The 15,795-nt window shown below is 41.3% G+C and overlaps 1 protein-coding gene across 1 annotated transcript; it reads right to left on the bottom strand.

Annotated features, from left to right (window-relative positions):
• Positions 1–13,532: 13,532 nt before the first annotated feature.
• Positions 13,533–14,349, bottom strand: LOC127187668 (seminal vesicle secretory protein 6-like). The gene is made up of 3 exons (XM_051143752.1): positions 14,274–14,349; positions 13,785–13,825; positions 13,533–13,700 (listed from the first exon to the last, which is right to left on the bottom strand). Exons 1-3 carry the CDS (start codon positions 14,347–14,349, stop codon positions 13,533–13,535), a joined length of 285 nt encoding a protein of 94 aa, XP_050999709.1.
• Positions 14,350–15,795: the final 1,446 nt, after the last annotated feature.

Below are 15,795 nucleotides of genomic sequence, written 5' to 3'. Positions count from 1 at the left end.
CATTGCTTGCTCTTCATGACTTGCTCTTCATGGCTTTCTTAGAATACTTAGGTCCACAAGTGCAGGACTTTCACTGCCCACACTGAGCTGGGCCCTTTCTCATCAATCATCAATCAAGAGAATCTCCAGAGACTTGCCCACTGGCCAGCCTCATAGGGGTGTTTCTCAATTGAGGTTCTCTCTTTCCTGAACAATTCTGCTTTGTGTCAGCTGACAAAAAAATTGCCAGCACACATGGCTTCACTTCAGACATTCTCTTTATTTCTTCTGTAATAATCTTGACTTTTATTCTATGTGGAAATGTTAAATAACAATGGTGGAAAAAAGAAAGTTACCTTTGAATATTCCTTGAGAATGTGAAGAAAGAATGTCTTGGAGAAGCGAGTGCTGCCTTAGTAAAGCAGGGGTAATAACTGGAATATTCTCTGTGTTAGTCACTGTTCTATTGCTGTGAAGAAACATCATGACCATGGCTATTCTTTTTTATATAAAGCTTTATTTATTACTTATACAGTGTTCTGACTGAATGTAGGACTGCATGGTGGAAGAGGGCAGAGATCTCATTGTAGATGGTTGTGAGCCACCATGGGGTTGCTGGGAATTGAACTCAGGACCTTTGGAAGAGCATCAGTGCCCTTCAACCATCTCTCCAGCTGCATGGCAAATCTTATAAAGGAAAATAAACCACCACAATTAACTCCATGTCTCCCATAGGCTTGTAGCCATATTATAATTTTATTAAAGATGATTTAATCCAACTTCAAAAGTTCTCATAGTCTATCATAGTCTCAAAGTGTTTAAAAGTCCAATGTTCAAAGATTTTTCTGGGACTCGAGGCAATCTCTTAGCAGTGATCCCCTGTAAAATCAAAGTAAAAAAGCAAATTACATACTCTTGAAGTAAGAAGAAAATATTTTACTGGATCCCACAATTAAGAAACCTTTAATTTTAGTTGACTTTGGATTTTAAAATAGATTGGCTATTTTAAAAGGACTGAAATTTTAATGTTTGAATTTGTAAAGACCCTGGGACCTTTTAACTTATTTAAATCTTGAGAGATGGTTAAGAAAGGAAGGGTTGTCGTTTCATAGTGCTGTGTTTATGTGTCAAGTTGACAAGGCTAGTTTTGTGTGACAACTTGACACAAGCTAGGGTCATTGCAGAACTTTATCCTTTGAGCCTCATTTGAGAAAATGTCTCCATGAGATTCCATTGAAGGGCATTTTCTTCAGTTATTGATCAATGAGGGAGGGCCCAGCCCTTTGTGAGTGGTGCCATTCCATGGCTAGTAGTCTTGGGTTTTATAAGAAGGCAGGTTGAGCAAGCCAGGGAAAGCAAGCCAGTAAGAAGCACCCCCCCCATGGCCTCTGCATCATCTCCCGCCTCCAGGTTCCAGCTCTGCTTGAGTTCTTGTCCTGACTTCCTGTAATGATGGACAATGATCTGGAAGTGAAAGCCAAATAAACCCTTTCCTCCCCAACTTGCATTTTGGTCGTGGTGTTTCATCACAGTACTAAAACCCTAACTAAGACAGGGTCCAAGAGACTCTCAAAACAATACAGGCTATTGACATTGCATTGGTTACCTCCTAAAATTTGATGGGAAGACATTATTGCAGAAGACACCACATACTTTAGGCAAGGACTTATGGGAGTCAAGCTAGAACTTACCTAGAAGCCTCCTTCTTGAGGACTAGCTTTCATAGTATCAGAAGGAACTATGCAACCAGTAGTCCTGCCCATGCATGAAGCCTACAAATCACAATGACTGGCCTAGAAAGGTATCTTCAATGATGTCATCCATATTAGCACTCACATCTTCTGTGTGTGGAGTAACCAAGAGCTATCTGGTTAGACTTAAGACCTGCTCAATAGGAGCAAACTCATGCCTGGGATTCTAAACATAGCCAACTACCCGTGGCTGGAAAGGTCATAGATCCTACAGGAGAGCCTATACTGTCATATTCCCAAACCAATCTAACTTCCAAGTGTATACTGAATACTTACCCTTATATCCACAAGTAAGTGTAACCCTCACTCTTTGTTGAGGGCGCTTCTTTGTGCAGAGGTGAATACTAATACAGAGATCCATAACTGGTCAGAATGAAGACAATTAGTGGCCATGGGTACCCAAGCCTAGTTGGCACATCTGCCAAATAACTCCTACACTGAAGGCACAGACGGTAGTCAGAAGTTGAAGTGGATAGATTGTACACTCCAGAGGATCACGATGCTTAAACAGGACCTACATAGTTATAGCATCATCTGCCAGGACAACACGGAGAGGGGAAATTGCACAAAATTCCATCCCTAGATGAAGAGCTGTAGAGAGAGGGAGAACCAGTCTTTTTCCATGGACAAAACCCCTGACAGGTTATCCAATTGCAGGCACTCAGCCATAAAGAGATATCTACACATGAGCAACACTAAGTTGGTTTGTTTGGTTACACAAATACACATATATTTATTTATTTCAGGAGAATTATTTTATTTAAATTATTATTTTTCAAAATAATTTATTTTTATTTTATGTACATTGGTGTTTTGCCTGCATGTATGTGTGAGGGTGTCTGAGTTTGTACTGAGGGTGTACTGACTGTTGTGAGCTGCAATGTGGATGCTGAGAACTGAATCCAGGTTCTTTGGAAGAGCAGTCAGTACTCTTAACCACTCAGCCAACTCTCCAGCTCTTAAGTTATTTTTTTATTTAATGCATTTTAATTACACTGCTTTTCCTCCTCCGTTTTTTGCAGACCCATCCCACTTCCCTATTCACTCAATGTTATGACCTCTCTCTTCCTCTCTTAGAAACAAAACAAAACAAAACCCTCCAAAGACAAAAGAACTAGAAACAAAATGAAGGTAAACACACACACACACACACACACACACACACGGTGTTTTTTGTTTTTTGTTTTACAAAATATTCCTAAATAAGTGATCTTTCCAGTAGTGTGCTTGGTATATCCAGTTACATAGCATTGCAGGAAACTGTTTTTCCCTTTCCAAGCAGGTATCAATTTCAAATAACTTCTTGGTTAAGGGTGGGACCCATTATCTACTTTCCCTTCTCAGTGCTGGTACCCCATTTGGCTTGAACCTGTGCCAATCTTGTGTATACTTCCAGACTCTCTGCACGTTTATATGTGCATCAAGCCTATTGTGTCTGGAAGACACTGTTTCTTTAGAGTCATCTATTACCTCTGGCCCTCACAGTCTTTCCACATCTTCTTCATTACAGATCCCTGAGCCCTGAGGTTGGAGTTTTGATGTAGGGCTTGGAGCTCCAAAGTCTTGCACTATCTGAACATTGTCCTGTCATGGGTCTTTGTCTTAGCTCTCAACTACTGCAAGTAGAGGATTCTTTGATGAGAGTTGAGTGAGGCACTGATCTATGGGTATAGCACTATGTCTTCATGAGTCCTTTTATTTCTATGTTCCTGTAGCATAGGAACAATAGTGAGTTTTCATCAAGGTCCACCATGGCCTATCTAGTCTCAGGTTCTTAGCCACCTAAGCAGTGTCAGGTATGGGTTCCATCTCATGGAGTGGCCGTCAGCCTCACACTAAATGTGGTTGGTTACTCCTATAATTTTTGTGTGTCGCTACTGCACCAGGATATTTTGCAGGCAGGTCTCTGATGTAGGTTGCAGAGCTTCTAGGTGGGTGATATTGATGATTACTTTTATCCTCTGGTTGAGTGCAGAGCACCTTCCAGTATCATGAGCACTCATCAAGAGGGGGTGAAACTTCCAGTTAGGGACCAGATCAATGATGTAAGTAAGTGGTGTTTTTAGCAACAGGGCATTCTGCCAGGTTATGAAGGTTAGCCAATAGCCTTGGCAATAGCCTGTGATGTTTGTGGTGGTCTATAGTATCTTTTTGGCTGGTGACTTAACAAGATGTAAACCATTCCTGGCACTGGAAGTTTTATTTGGTGGCATAAGATGTCTAATTGGAATGTTGTTTTCTGCATTATATGTTGATTTCACATAAACTCCTTTAATAAGTGTATATGTTTAGGAAACTTCCCTTGTAGTAGATTTGCATATGCCTTTGTAAAAGGCTATTAGTGATAGTTATCTGCCATGGACCATCTCAGTCAGGTATAGGTTCTTGGCAATGGGAGTTCCTGAAGTGTCAGTAGACAAAGATAGGAAAAGTGACAAATAGACCAACACAGGGAAGAGTTTAAGCCTGAGTGTATTTTGTAGTCAAGCAAGCTATATTTTTATACACATTTTTTTGAAACGAGGAGTATTTTTGTGGTTAAATATTTTTCATGCACACACAGTTCAAAATGCAGGATGCAAAGTAATAATGTTGTCATTATTCTTGAGTCACCATTCTTAAGTCACTAGCTTGGTATCAGTACACATGTGCCCTCTTTATCAAAGGTCAGTGTTCTCTCATTCTGCCAAACATCTGTGTGTCAAAACAGTTTTTTCTTAGTTCTTCTTTTTATCTGAGTATCACTATGTGAAGCTTTTAAAAACACTTTATTTAGATTACTTGGATTATACCCAGAAGATGCTCCAACACACAACAAGAAAATTTGCTCAACCATGTTCATAGCAGCTTTATTCATAATAGCCAGAACATGGAAACAGCCTAAGTGTGCATCAGTAGAAGAATGGATAAAGAAACCGTGGTACATATACACTATGGAATACTACTCAGCTATTAAAAACAAGGAATTCCCGAAATTTGTGGATAAATGGATTGAGCTAGAAATGATCATAATGAGTGAGTTAACCCAGAAGCAGAAAGATTCAAATGGTGTATACTCACTTATATCTGCATACTAGCCCAAGGGGCATGTCCCATGAAAGCCTTCACTTACCAGGAAACTGGGACAGAGGGGAGGACATCCTATTGAGACTTTAGATGAGAGAAGCATGGGAGAAGAGCAAAGTAGAAGGATCCAGGGGGACCTAGAAACCTACAAGAAGAACATTATGATAGGCAGATATGGGCCCAGGGTCCCGCTCAAACTATGGCAGCAGCCAAGGACAATACAGGCCATAAACTTCAAACTCCTACCCAGATCTAACCAATGGACAGGACATTCTTCACAGTTGAGTGGAGAGAGGGGTATGACTTTCACACGTACTCTGGTGCCTCATATTAGACCACGTCCCCTGGATGGGGAGACCTGGTGGCACTCAGAGAAGGGTTACAGGCTACCAAGAAGAGACTTGATACCCTATGAGCATATAAAGGGGGAGGAAGTCCCCCTCAGTCACAGTCATAGGGGAGGGGAGTAAGGGGAAAAAGAGAGGGAGGGAGGAATGGGAGGATACAAGGGATGGGATAACCATTGAGAGGTAATGAGAATAAATTAATAAAATTAAATTAAAAAATATAAACAAAAACAAAAAATCCACTTTATTTGTAAGTCATAATATAAATTATTAAGTGATGATTAATTATTAACCATATTTCTTTTAACAAGTGGAGTGTAACTTGGTGGTAAACTCTAGGCCTAAATGGCCCTTGGCTGCAGTCCCAAGTTACGGCATTTCATAGCAACATAGTCGCGTCTGAAAAGTTCTGATATGAGAGTAGATTAGGAGAAAAAACAAAGGCAGAATGTGCCAACACAATCAGAAAGAAGACTGCAATCAGTTACTCCTGGCAGGAACATCAGACCCATTCCAGGAGGCTCTCCCTGGGTAGGGGTCATCGCCTCGGGTTGTGCAGTAACATTTGTCACACAGAATCCATTGGAGGGTCGTAACAGTTATTCATTTTAATAGTCTGTTTTTTTACTTTGTCCTTTCATCTTCCTCCCCATTTAACCAGTACATTCTAGTTTCCTTGTTGTCTTGCTTTTTGTTGTTGTTGTTGTGAGCTTAGCTTACAACAGTACAGCCACCTTTTCAGATCCCCTTTATCTCTTTATAACATTATATTCCATTTACCCTTCCTTATGGTCCCTTACTGTTGGTCCCCATGGCCAAATCTGTCAGCCTTCTGAGGCCTTGAGGACAGAACTGAGCCTGTCTTGAGTTTCAGCAACAGTCTCTGGTAAATACTTCAGTATAGGAATGATTCAGCATGGTCTATCCAGGTACATCCTGGAACAGCCCTGCCTACCAACAGCCACATAACACAAACCAATTGGTCTTACAATATCAGGCCACTTTACATCCTAGGAGATGTATCTCCTGACACCTTATGCCCTGCCCACTACCTATACTTTATATAAGAAAAACCTGCCATAATAAAATTGACACCTCGCTCTGACGAGACTCGCAATTCAGTTTATTTTTTCTCTGGGTGTTGTAGGAGGAGGCTGGGTCACCGACACTCACCATCCTGCTCAGCCCCCATTGAGAGGAAACGGTAGGCCTGGGTCCCCTCCCCTTCCAGCCCTACCTACAAGCATAAGAGACCTGACACCTTAGTAGGTAATTAGCGCCTGTGGAATTTTTTTTTTTTACAGTTTGTTTTGTTTTTTGGGATTGAGGCCTACATATTGAAAGCTAGCACCTACAGATAAGAGAAAACATATAATAATTGTCTTTTTTATTAATTTATTCTTGTTACATCTCAATGTTTATCCCATCCCTTGTATCCTCCCATTCTTCCCTCCCCCCATTTTCCCATTATTCCCCTCCCCTATGACTGTTCCTGAGGGGGATTACCTCCCCCTGTATATGCTCATAGGGTATCAAGTCTCTTCTCGGCAATCTGCTGTCCTTCCTCTGAGTGCCACCAGGTCTCCCCCTCCAGGGGACATGGTGAAATGTGAGGCACCAGAGTACGTGTGAAAGTCAGACCCGACTCTCCACTCAACTTCTGGAGAATGTCCTGTCCATTGACTAGATCTGGGTAGGGGTTTGAAGTTTACTGCCTGTATTGTCCTTGGCTGGTGCCTTAGTTTGAGCGGGACCCCTGGGCCCATCTGCCTATCATAATGTTCTACTTGTAGGTTTCTAGGACCCTCTGGATCCTTCTACTTTGCTCTTCTCCCATGCTTCTCTCATCTAGAGTCCCTATAGGATGTCCTCCCCTCTGTCCCAGTTTCCTGGTAAGTGAAGGCTTTCGTGGGACATGCCCCTTGGGCTAGTATGCAGATATAATGGTATATACCATTTGAGTCGTTCTGCTTCTGGGTTAACTCACTCATTATGATCATTTCTAGCTCAATCCATTTATCCACAAATTTTGGGATTTCCTTGTCTTTAACAGCTGAGTAGTATTCCATAGTGTATATGTACCACAGTTTCTTTATCCATTCTTCTACTGAGGGACACTTAGGCTGTTTCCATGATCTGGCTATTATGAATAAGACTGCTATGAACATGGTTGAGCAAATTTTCTTGTTGTGTGCTGGAGCATCTTCTGGGTGTATTCCAAGGAGTGGAATAGCTGGGTCTTGAGGAAGCCCTATTCCCATTTTTCTGAGATAGCACCAGATAGATTTCCAAAGTGGCTGTACTAGTTTGCATTCCCACCAGCAATGAAGGAGTGTTCCTCTCTCCCCACATCCTTGCCAGCATGTGGTGTCACTTGAGTTTTTGATCTTAGCCATTCTGATGGGTGTAAGATAGAATCTCAGAGTTGTTTTGATTTGCATTTCCCTGATGACTAAGGAGGTTGAGCATTTTTTTAAGTGTTTCTCAGCCATTTGATATTCCTCTGTTGAGAATTCTCTGTTTAGTTCCAAGCCCCATTTCTCAATTGGGTTATTTCGTTTGGTGGTGTTTCATTTCTTGAGTTCTTTATATATTTTGGATATTAGCCCTTTGTCAGATGTAGGGTTGGTGAAGAGCTTTTCCCAGTCTGTAGGCTGTCGCTTTGTTTTCTTGACAGTGTCTCCTGCCTTACAGAAGCTTCTCAGCCTCATGAGGTCCCATTTACTAATTGTTGACATTAAGGCCTGGGCTGCTGGTGTTCTGTTCAGGAAGTTGTCTCCTATGACAATATGTTCCAGGCTCTTCCCCACTTTTTCTTCTAAGTGACTTAGTGTCTCTGGTTTTATGTTGAGGTCTTTAATCCACTTGGATTTGAGTTTTGTGCAAGGTGACAAATATGGGTCCAGTTGCATTTTTTTACACATAGATCCAGTTAGACCAGCACCATTTGTTGAAGATGCTATCCTTTTTCCATTGAATGGATTTGGCTTCTTTGTCAAAAATCAAGTGACCATATGTCTGTGGATTCATATCTGGGTCTTCGATTTGATTCCACTGATCAACCAGCCCGTTGCTGTGCCAGTACCATGCTGTTTTCATTACTATTGCTTTATGGTATAGTTTGAGATCAGGTATGGAGAGTCCTCTGGAGCACCTTTGATTGTCCAAGATTGTTTTAGCTATTCTGGGTTTTTTGTTTTTCCATATGAAGTTCAGAATTGAACTTTCAATGTCTTTAAAAAATTGTGTAGGTATTTTGATAGGGATTGCATTGAATCTGTAGATTGCTTTTGGCAGGATGGCCATTTTTACTATGTTAATTCTCCCTATCCACGAGCAAGGAAGATCATTCCATCTTCTCAGGTCATCTTCAATCTCTTTCTTCAGAGTTTTGAAATTTTTTTCAAACAAGTCCTTCACTTGCTTAGTTAGAGTAACTCCTAGATAGTTTATATTACTTGTGGCTAATGTGAAGGGTGTGGTTTTCCTAATTTCTTCCTCTGCAAGCTTGTCATTTGTGTATAGGAAGGCTACAGACTTTTTTGAGTTAATTTTGTATCCAGCTAATTTGCTGAAGGTGTTTATCAGCTGTAGGAGTTCTCTGGTGGAATTTTGAGGGTCACTTATGTACACTATCATATCATCTGCAAATAGGGATAATTTGACTTCCTCCTTTCCCATTTGGATACCCTTGATCTCCTTTTGTTGTCTTATTGCTCTGGCTAGAACTTCGAGTACTATATTGAAGAGATATGGGGAGAGTGGGCAGCCTTGCCTTGTTCCCGATTTTAGAGGAATTTCCTTGAGTATCTCACCATTTACTTTGATTTTGGCTATTGGCTTGCTGTATATAGCCTTTATTATGTTGAGGAAAGTGCCTTGTATCCCCGATCTCTCTAAAACTTTAAACATGAATGGGTGTTGGATTTTATCAAATGCTTTCTCTGCTGCATCTAAAGAGATGATCATGTGGTTTTTTTTTTCAGTTTGTTTATATGGTGGATTACATTGATGGATTTCCGTATATTAAACCATCCCTGCATACCTGGAATGAAGCCTACTTGGTCATGATGAATGATATCTTTGATGTGTTCTTGTATTCGTTTTGCAAGTATTTTATTTAGTATTTTTGCATCGATGTTCATAAGAGAAATTGGTCTGAAATTCTCTTTCTTTGTTACGTCTTTGTGAGGTTTAGGTATCAATGAGACTATGGCCTCATAGAATGAATTTGGTAATTTTACATCCATTTCTATCTTTTGGAGTAGCTTGAATAGTATCGGTATTAGCTCGCCCTTGAAGGTCTGGTAGAATTCTGCACTGAAACCATCTGGCCCTGGGCTTTTTTTGGTTGGGAGACCATCGATGATTTCTTCTATTTCTGTAGGGGAAATGGGACTATTTAGCTTGTTTATCTGTTCTTCACTCAACTTTGGCAAGTGAAATTGATCAAGAAAATTGTCCATTTCTCTTAGACTTTCAAATTTTGTGGCGTATATGCCTTCAAAGTAGGATCTTATGATTCTTTGTATTTCTTCAGTGTCTGTTGTTATGTCCCCCTTTTCATTTCTGAGTTTGTTGATTTCAATACTGTCTCTCTGCTTTTAGTTAGTTTGGCTAATGGTCTGTCTATCTTGTTGATTTTCTCAAAGAACTAGATTTTGGTTTTGTTGATTCTTTGGACTGTTTTCTTAGTTTCTAATTTGTTAATTTCAGCCCTGAGTTTGATTATTTCCAGACGTCTACTCCTCTTGGGTGTTTCTGCTTCTTTTTTTTTTCTAGGGCTTCCAGTTGTGTCGTTAAGATGCTTATGTGTGGTGTTTCCAATTTCTTATTAAAGGCACTTAGTGCTATGAATTTTCCTCTTAGCACTGCTTTCAATGTATCCCACAAATTTGGGTATGTTTTTCCTTCATTTTCATTGAATTTCAGAAACTCCTTGATTTCTTTCTTTATTTCTTCCCTGACCCAGGTGTCATTTAGCAGAGAGTTGTTTAGTTTCCACGTATGTGTAGGCTTTTTATTATTTCTGTTGTGGTTGAATTGCAGCCTAAGAGCATGGTGATCTGATAGGATACTAGGTATTATTTCAATCCTCTTGTATCTATTGAGGCTTGCTTTGTGACCTATGATGTGATCCATTTTGCAGAAGGTTCCATGGGGTGCAGAGAAGAAGGTATATTCTTTCTTGTTTGGGTGAAAGGTTCCATAGATATCTGTGATACTAGGGCATACCTCATCCCCTCTTAAGCCACACAGAATATCACTGAGGAGGGGATAAAAAGATTGTAAGAGCTAGAGGTCTTGGAAGATGGCTATAAAATAACATCTTCTGGACTTGGCAGGGCCAGTGCCTTCATCTACCATTGATAGCTGGACATGCCAGTAGAAGCCCTCTACAAGATCAATCCAGCCAACAGTCCAGTACAGAGATACAAGGGCTCAGGGGCTCCACATGTAGTGGAGGAGCTGTTAGCAGTTGGTGGTTGTTGTAGGAAGGATTCAGTCTGCTTCAACAGTGTTGCCTGTAATAGGTTGGTCATGTCCCCTAGGCTGATGTCCTACATATCCATGCATCTGGGAGGTACAAGTTAGATTCGGTGGGTTTAGGCAGAAGAGGAAGAGAAGGAAGAGGTAGAGAAGAAGGAGGAGGAGGAGGAGGAGGAGCAGGACAGTGATGATGTTGATGAAGAGCAATATGAGGAGGGGGAAGGAGAAGAGGAGACATATTCAATTTGAGAGGAATATAAAGTGAAGAGTTGTTCTGGGCCTTGAATGGGAGTGAGTGTCCTTAAAGGGGCCCTCTTCCTACATATCCCCACACTGCATGCTACAAAGAGTTAATTGAATTCCTATCACCCTACCATATTTCTTAAGGTATTATGAATTATCCTCAAAGTAAAACATGTTTAATCTGTCCCAAAATTACTCAGTCTCTCTCAAGCCTCCTCACATTGAGATTGAAATTGAAACTGTCACCCATTTGAAATCAATGTATTCTGATATGTACAATTCTGAAGAAGATTCTCCATTTATAAACTGATACTAGAGAAGCAATGTATTTCCAGAGCACACCTGTGCAACAAATGCAGGATAAGTGTGTCCATTCCAGTGGGAGGCATTGCAGGAATAGCTTCAGAAGAATGCTGCTTTCTGTTTGCTGGGTGTGTCAAGCTAATGGCCTGAACCTCTTAACTGCCAGCTATGAAGGATATGCAAATAAAGAGATGTCTCCAGTCTCTAGAGTGGCTTTGACCTTGGCCATAAGCACCTGTTCTCATTGGTATCACAGGCAGGTCAGGTACCATTTCCCCACACTCCAAATAGTTCTACTCTTTCCCCAAGGATCAAGCATGTCCTTGACTATGAATCTGTCAGTGATGCTTGTCTGAAGAATCCCAGATGTGTCATGGCCACTGTTTCATCCATGATGTTGTAATGAGAGGTAGAATGAACACATTAACATTTTGACCATGAAGATGTAATTTTAGAGAAAATAAAGACAGATTTGTTCGAAGATAAGTGTGCTGTGGCATATGTGGAAACAAAACTTCTCATCTGGTAGGCTGTGATGTTTTTACTTCTGAATAATTCTTTCTGCTCTTTGGGGATTTATCTCCTGACATCCTCATTAAATACTCAACAAAACATGTATAATGACACCCTGTCTTGCCATTATAGCTGGTCTTCTGGCATGTCTCCCCACAGATGGCATTGTTTAGCAAATCTCTTTGAATAAGTTGCAGATATTTCCTGTATCACACTTAAGGGCTTTGAATCTTAAAGGAATATATACCATGAGCAAGATAGTTGAACCAAGTGCATGGATGTGCTTCTGTGGACTCATGGGACTGGAGGCACCAGTAGTACAAGAATTTGTTATGCTCTGTCAGAGACACTTGTTCTCTGACATTTTCTAGACTGCCAATTTGAATAACCAGCAGGAAGAGTGTCAAGAGGAGATTTAGGGTTGGTGACATGTACAGTGACTGGAAGAATTCCAATGCTTTCAACTGAATGGTGGGTCTGACCAGAGTTTAGGAAGTGTTTCTGAGATCTTGTCACAAAGGAAGGTCACTTCCTTTAATTGTGAAAGTGTTCATTCCAGGAATCTCATCAAGTCCCTATATGGCCAGAATGAATAGAACTCAAGAGTCGGAACTTAATGATGCAAAATGTTGTCTTTTATTGTTGGAAAGAAGGAATTCTAATAAATGTTAGGCTTAGGAATCTCAAAAAACAAGTATGAGAAGAGAGCGAAATCCAGGAACTGCTTCTGGGACCTCATGTGAGTCTCCATCCTGAAGATGTCACAGGCTCCATTCAGACTACGTGACTCCTAGGGAAAGAGAGGACAACCTGTACAACGTGGTCATGGTGGGTATTGGGTAAGGGGGCACCCACATCTCTACGGTTCTTATTACTGCCATTTACTGGTACTTTACAACTCTAGTGCATCACAAAAAGGGACTCTCCTCTCCGTCTCTGTCTCTGTCTCTGTCTCTGTCTCTGTCTCTCTCTCTCTTTCTCTCTCTCTCTGTCTCTCTCTGTCTCTCTCTGTCTCTCTCTGTCTGTCTGTCTGTCTGTCTCTCTCTCTCTCTCTCTCTCTCTCTCTCTCTCTCTCTCTCCATCTCCTTATTTTAATGAGAGCGAAATGGAAGCTAATTCTTGGACCCATAGTCATTGAAAGGGATAAATGTAACATAACAGGGACATGTGGACATGGGAAGAGAATAATACTGTAACACTATGTTCCATGATAATCCTGAAGTTAACTTACACCAAAGAAAATTCTAATGCATAACAAGCTTGCATTATAGCCTGATAAATATGCTGGTATGTACCACAGTTTCTTTATCCATTCTTCTGCTGATGGACACTTAGGCTGTTTCCATGTTATGGCTATTATGAATAAGGCTGCTATAAACATGGTTGAGCAAATTATACAGGGGGAGGTAATCCCCCCCAGGAACAGTCATAGGGGAGGGGAATGATGGGAAAATGGGAGGGAGAGAAGAATGGGAGGATACAAGGGATGGGATAAACATTGAGATATAACAAGAATAAATTAATAAAAAAATTTTAAAAATGCTTGTATGGATGGTACATACTCAGATGTATTTACTTGTTGGTTTTCACAAGGGAAACATGTTAGAAACACACTCAGGACACAGTCACAACCAGGTGCCTTTTTCTGCTCTGCCAGATGTGTTCCTCACCTCCCCAAAGGCCATATTTCCCAGCTCCCCTAGGGTGCCCCATAGGGCCCAGTCCCATATGGCCCAGGAAGTGCCCAGTGTAACTTGTAAACACTGGGGTAGGCATGCCCCATACCTGGTAAAACCTTACCATTATTATTGTCCAGGTTGTCAGTTGGTTCGTAGCCGTATTATTTGGCTACCTCTTGTGTAAACTTCTGCTTTTCCTTTTTCCGCATATAGGACCGCTCTAGTTCCCCTTCATTCCTCCTGTTGCTATCACTGCCATCACCAGCATTGGCTTTATACTTCCTTTCCTCAAAGACTTCCTCACTGATGGTGGTTTTGGGGTTTTTTGCCTTAAAAGTACCCCAGGAGCTCTCACTTCGGCTGAATTCTTCACTGGTAGAACTTGATCCATCACTGCCACCCTGTATCTTTACATCCAAGCTTTCGCTGGAATCTTCAGATTGTGAGAACTTTTCTGTTGAAAGAAAAGTACATGTCATTCTCCATGTCTGTCTGTCCATGGTTTCTGGGTTACTTGTGCATCAGGACCCTGCCGGGTGCCTGTCCTGCAGCTCTGGTTATAGACCTGTGTTTGGATGGACCTGTTGCTGTTTCGTCTGTAAAGCCATTGGCCCTTGCATCTAGCTAGAAAGTGGAATGATCTACCTGTCAAATGGCCCTTTCCAAGTGACAGTGAGGATGATTGTGTCACCTGATGTCCAACATTCCCCTGGAGCCCTCATTACCAGCATTTTGCTTGTCAAGTTACAGACATCCACACAAGGCTTATGGTTAAGGCTCGAAAAGAGTGAGTTTCCATCAGGGACAGAAGCCCTGGGAACACAGGATTCTGTAGACTGATGGGACCCATTTGAGAGTGTTTTCCCCAAATACCTTTCCCCCAGAACAAAATTGTCACTCACCACGGGATTTCCTTGCAGTTGCTTCTGTCACCAGAACGAGGAGCAATGTAAGGAGGAAGAAGCTGGTGAGACTCATCTTGCCAGGAAGGGCCTTGGCTGAGAGCTGAGCTGAGCTTTTCCTTTATATAGCTCCTGACTGGCTTTGCTCGCTTTATGAAGGGCCATGGCCTTTCTTATCTGTCAGTGTCAGCTTCCTTCTCCCTGCTCAGTAGGAGTCCTGGTTCTGTTCCCTGGAACTCTCCAAGGATATGATGACATCAGAGCATTCTCAACAATCTCCCCTTTTACTTTGAGATCACCACAGTGATATCTGTAGTTCCGGAAGACACTCCAGTCCAGAGTTGGGAAGAGACTTGATGCTGCAAAAGTCTTCAGGACTTGATCATGTCTTCATTCTCCATCAAGAAAGCCCTTTCAAGACACCATGGCTGACATGCTTCATCATGCATGGGATTCTGAAGTTCTGTTTAATTCACGGTAGCCTTCATAGAAAACCAAGTCTGCAGGGAGGAGGCTTTCAGACAAGACCCAACTAGCCTCTTTGGAGTTCTGTGGTTGAAGCACATGATGTCCTCAGCAACAGGGCTTCCCTTTCTTCAGTCTTTTGGAGGCAACTGAGAGCAATATCAACAGCCTGTATCTGTGTGTGTGTGTGTGTGTGTGTGTGTGTGTGTGTGTGTGTGTGTGTGTGTCTTGGACTCCTTTATCCAACAATTTCACGTTGATATTTTGTGCCTGGTGTTGGAATTTTTGTTAGATAGTCTACGGCTCTTGGGAGTTTTATTGTTAGCCCAAGTAGCATATCTTCAGTTAGTCTATATATGTATACACATACCCTTCTATGCCATTTTAGATAAACAAAGTAATCTAATTTTGTATGGGTGTTTTAATCATCTTAGTGTTATTTTTCCTCTTTCCCTCTTGTCTTGTATTGAAGACACTTTTCAGTCAAAGTCTCCCTGTATCATTTCTCCCTTTTTTCCCTATGTCTTTCCAGTCCTCATTCTAGTACTCCTTCACATTATTTTCTTTGTTTCTGTGATTATACACTCTCACCTGAAGATTCAGAGCTGGGACCACCGATGAGAGAGAGCATGTATCATTTATCTTTCTGCATCTGGGTTACCCCACTTGATATATTTTCCAGTTCCTTCTATCTACCTGCAAATTTTATGCTTTCAATTTTTGACAGTTCACTAGTATTGCATCGTACACATGCCCTACATTTTTATTACCCATTTTGCCAGTTGAAGTGTTTTGAGTTGTTTTAGTTTCCTATTTATTATGAATAGGCAGCAATGGACATAGCTGATCAAACAGTACCAGAACTGTGCTATGCAAACTGTAAAGAACTACCAAACTGTGACACCTATGAGCCACAAAAAAATGACCAGCTTGGCAAAATATACTTAAGGATGCAGTATTGGACTCATATCTTGGTGGAAACCAAATGCTGACTAATTGAAGATAAGGCTCACTTAACACTCATGCCTGATACTGGAACCCTAGCCAACAACCATAG

Source organism: Acomys russatus, chromosome 4 (genome assembly GCF_903995435.1).
Source record: "Acomys russatus chromosome 4, mAcoRus1.1, whole genome shotgun sequence".
In the NCBI taxonomy this organism is placed as follows: Eukaryota; Metazoa; Chordata; class Mammalia; order Rodentia; family Muridae; genus Acomys; species Acomys russatus.
Note: the sequence above shows the minus strand (reverse complement) of the source record. Positions and strands in the feature narration are given on the sequence as shown.